The sequence below is a fragment of the Protobothrops mucrosquamatus genome, unplaced genomic scaffold (assembly GCF_001527695.2).
Source record: "Protobothrops mucrosquamatus isolate PMUCROS unplaced genomic scaffold, P.Mucros_1.0 scaffold7320, whole genome shotgun sequence".
Taxonomy (NCBI): Eukaryota; Metazoa; Chordata; class Lepidosauria; order Squamata; family Viperidae; genus Protobothrops; species Protobothrops mucrosquamatus.
This window is the reverse complement of record NW_015393122.1, coordinates 1-4793: the sequence shown is the minus strand read 5'-3', so window position 1 is coordinate 4793 and position 4793 is coordinate 1. Positions and strand designations below refer to the sequence as shown.

At 39.0% G+C, this 4793-nt stretch overlaps 1 protein-coding gene across 1 annotated transcript in view; it reads right to left on the bottom strand.

The window, feature by feature from the left end:
• Window positions 1-4054, bottom strand: part of LOC107300522 (neurofibromin-like) — a gene marked incomplete at its 5' end in the record, with an annotated part of 10575 nt that extends 6521 nt beyond the window's left edge. The window contains 2 exons of the mRNA XM_015829843.1: window positions 2556-2639; window positions 3866-4054. Coding sequence (XP_015685329.1) covers window positions 2556-2639; window positions 3866-4054 — 273 coding nt within the window. The remainder of the gene's footprint in view (window positions 1-2555; window positions 2640-3865) is intronic.
• Window positions 4055-4793: the final 739 nt, after the last annotated feature.

Below are 4793 nucleotides of genomic sequence, written 5' to 3'. Positions count from 1 at the left end.
TTCTAAGCAGTTGTCATTCAGGACAAGTCCAACAATATTGGGTGGCCTCCTTGGTTCTTCCTGACTAATGAAATCTATCTAGGATTCACTACAAAAGTGAACAGCTAAATGTTCAGCTAATGGGCTTTCATAAGCCAACTGAAGGATTTGTTTTCAAACCATGAATTCTTCCAGGGTCTCCTTAGTGTCAAAATAGTTGGCCGCATAGGACTGGAAGCAACCATCAAAATAAAGTGTGGCTTAGCAGCCATCTGATGGTGAAGAAAGAACAGACTTCACAAAGGAAAAAGGAAAGCAGAGCCTACGCCCAGGAAGAGACTCTAGACCAGGTGTTCCAACCTTGGCAACTTTAAGACTTGTGGACTTCAATTCCCAGAATTCTGGCTGGGGAATTCTGGGAATTGAAGTCTGCAAGTCTTAAAAAGTTGCCAAGGTTGGACACCCCAGCTCTAGATCATCAGAAGCCAATACAGGCCACCCGATTCTTACAGCCAGTTTAGTCAATGTGCAAATATTCTCAATTGGACCAACCTACTCCAGATGCTTTGACATGCAACCGAGTCAACCCACATATCCTTCCCTACTAGTTGTTTATGAAGACGGTGAAGTTTCTGCAAGGTGGGTAGATGAGGCTTGGGTTTAGATTCTGGATTTCTGGCAGCAAAGCAGTAAGGGTCATTAATGATAAGCTCAGCCTCTCTGCATCTGTTCTCTTCAGTGCCTCATCTGTTTTTCCCTCATCTGAATATTCACAAGCCACTGGGAAGACATTTTCCCAAACACGAAAGCAGATGTGTTGGGCTAGAATTCACTTCACAAGGGAATGATGGGGAAAAGTGTCCAACATAAACAATGAGATCAGGAAAGGTAATATAGAATGTTGTTTATAAAAGCATCAAATAACCCAAGTCTTTTGTCTGCCATGGTTTAGAATCAATCTTTCAAAACCAGTTGTGGAGAATCACAGGCAGCTTATGGATGATTACATTAAACTGGGAACTGCATTGAGAAACCTTCAGGAATAAACATATATTCTTCAATTTCACAAAGCCCAGGGTTATCGTTACACTCCTGCTTCATAAAAGACACTAACCCATGAGTGACATTCCCAAAGTAACAAGGATAGGGGGCAAGGGGAGTGAGAGCTGACTGTCTCCGAAAACGGAACCAAATGAAAATTGGATTTTTTCCCCCAGAAAGTACAAGATGACATTCCCTCTGGAAGTTTAACAAACCAAAGAAATATAAACTAAAAAGCACCTGCAAAAGTCATCTTTAGCAATGGGACAGATGTTTCATGATTATAATGCAGAACTGAATCATGCCAAAATAAAACCAGAAAGTCAATGGGGAACACTAAACTTATTTTGCAGTCACTGAACTGGAGTGCTCCTGATCTGTTACTGCTGTAAACGTGGTCCTCGATTTACGATCAGAATTGGATCTTGAACTTCCACTGCTAAGCAAGGTAGTTGTTAAGAAGTCATGTCCTTTTTGCCACAATTAAGTGAATCATACAATTGTTAAGTGAATCATGGGGTCATTAAGCAAATCCAACTTCCCCCATTGACTGTTGGAAACTGGCCAAGAAGGTCAAAAATTGCAATCACATGATCCTGCAACCATCATAAATACATGCCCATTGCCATGCACCCTGAACTGTGATCATGTGATTGTAGAGATGTTACAACAGTTATATGTGTGAGGACCATTGTAAATCACTGTTTTCAGTGACACTGTAACTTAGAACAGTTGCTAAACCAATGGCTGCCATTCAAGGACCACCTGTATCCAATGCCTATGACGCTCTGCCAGCACAGAAAACTACAATTCAAATAAATTTGGATAGCAACTTGGGAGCACTAGCAGTTTGAAGTTTCTCTTACACCAGTCAAATGTAATTTTTTGCATCCATCTGGGGCAGGGGTCTTCAAACTTGGCCCTTTTATGATTTGTGGACTTCAACTGCCAGAATTCATCAGCCAGCATGCCTGGCTGAGGAATTCTGGGAGTTGAAGTCGACAAGTCATAAAAGGGCCAAGTTTGAAGACCCCTGATCTGGGGCACATCAGACGCTCGAAGTGTTAATTCCCAATTTACAAAAAAAAAAATAAAAAATGAAAAACTTATCACCTGAAAACTATTCCTTTTTAAGAGCATAAGAAAACCCATACAGAGCAGAGCCATATAGACACTGAAAATAAATATACAATGCTTCCCAACCTGAGGTATAGCAGATATTTTTAAAAAATATTTTAACAGATTTTTGTTCCGTATTTTAAAATCCTCACTTTTTACAAGCAACTTTGTACTTCAACTTCAGGAAAGCAACAACGCAACAAGATTGCAAGTTACTAAAAGTAACCTCCAGATTTGTCCAGCTACAATTCTCAGAATCCCCAGAATTCAATTACAATTCTCAGGTTCACAGACTGCACTTTAGAACATATCTGGAAGGCATCTAGTTGACCAACGCTGTACTAAAACAATAAAAAAACATTACTAACTGGTGTCTATGTCAAAATTTTGTTAGGGAAATTAAACAGGCTACTTACCCCAGCAAGACACTTTTCCAGTGTATCCAAAATAATCAACTGAGAAAGATACAAGTTCTTTTCAGCAGCTTCACTAAATATTCTCTATAAGAAAAAACATCAAAAGATCAGTTTAACTTTTGGTAACAAAGCTGACTTATACTGTCACCCATCTGATCAGCATATGCTACTTCCAAAAGGACATAACTTCCCTGATACCCTCTACAGCAGGCATGTCAAACTGCCGGCCCGCAAACCAGATGTATCACATCGAAACCGCGCCCACCCCATTGCCGGCAATGGGGAAAAAGTCGCAATATGTTGCGCGACATCACGTGATGTCGCGAGTTAGACATGCCTGCTCTATAGCTTTTGAATGAGTAACTTTATTACAGTTCATAGTTCCTCCAAACATATCAAAATAAGAATAAGATAAAATGTAGAGCAAAATAAAGAACAATCTATCCTCTACACCAGGGGTGACAAACTCGCAACGTCATATGACGTATCGCGACATATCGTGACTTTTTTTCCATTGCCGGCAATAGGATGGGTGCGGTTTTGCCATGACGCATCCGGCCCACAGGCCGGCAGTTTGACACCCCTGCTCTACACAGTAATCAGTAATCAATCCCAAAGTACAATTTCTGCAGACTGCAAAAGTAAATTTAATGACAACTTTGTGTCGTTTTAGCATCTTTGTCTGCCAGAATTTTGCATAGAATTCTTCTGGTTATCCACGAAGTTACCTAATGAGAGGCGTTAGAAAGTTGTAATGAGATGCGAGGTTACAGAAGTTACAATATAGATCGGCCGGTAGCCTTTAATTTTAATTCTTTCATGATCCTATCATGGTTTTTCTTCTATCCCATCCCAATTCTCTGGCAAAAGAAGACATACATCAATACACAACCAATTGTGTATTGGTTGTTACAAAATCAAATATTTAAAACCAATTTCTACTGCAACCATTTTATTCCATGTCACATCCGCTTCAGTTCTCTAATGTTTTATGTGAAATTACACTGTATGTTTTTCTTGGTTTTTTTTGGTTTTATGAAAAGTTCCATTGTATAGATAAGAACAATGTTATTATTTATCCTGGTTTTAACTGGTGTTGATAGGTTGGGGGGGGGGAAATCTTTGACATATAACTTTACAGATAGGAAATGAATGTATTGTATTTTCTCAGAGCTGCAAATTATAATATGCATCCAGTTCTCATTAAAGATACAATAACCCAATAGATATTTATCTACCTAGACTTAAAAAAAATATTTCTCTTCCTCCACAACAAAAGAAGACTAAGTCAATGAGAAAAGATCACTTACCATGTTGTTAACATTTTTTAAGATATTTGTGAGGCCGCTAATAACCAGAGAGAACTTATACTTGGAAATGTTGATGAGACATTCCTTGTTATGTTCCGTGCTGACTTTGGTGTGAGTATTCTGCTGGCTGGTTTTGATCGGAAGCTGCAATAAAAGGAAGTTTTGGAAAGCTGTTATACAGAACAAAATTTACAGTAGTACAGTTTATTATGCGAGGATTAGAGAGCCAGTTTGGCCCAGTGGCTAAGTTGCTGTCCTAGAAACCAGGAGACTGCGAGTTCTTGTCCTGCCTTAGGTATGAAAGTCGGATGGGTGACTTTGGAGACCAACCCACTTCACAGGGCTTTTGTGGGGAAAATAGGAAAAGAAAGGAGTATTGTGTATGTTCACTGCCCTGAGTTACTTACAAAGTAATAAGGGCGGGATAAAAATCAAATAAATAAATAAATGCACAATAGGTCAACAATCAGCATTTTCTGATTGTCGCCACCTTTTCATTCTTGTAAAATCAAAGCATCCCAGAGGAAGGCAATAGCAACCACTTCCAGACTAGTCAGAAACAAAAACAGAGATGTCCATGTAGCACCAAAAATCAACCTCAACTTTAAGGACATTTTATTTTTTAAATTAACATGGTTTAACCTTTATTTAAATTATCACAGCTCTGAGTAAGCAGATCCCAGGTCTCCCCTCCATCTTTGGAGTCACACCAAGGATTGCTATACTGAGTTCACTAAGAGTAAAGGCAACTTTAATGGATATTTGACCCTTCTGACATAGCCAGACAAGAGCTAAATTATCTAACATAGGGGCAGAAGGCTACGGCCAATCCAAGTTTTATTTTAGTAACCAGTAACTATTTTTTTAAAAAATGAAGAACTTTGATTTTAATGTATCCAATATTTAACCCCCACCCAAAAATAGGCTC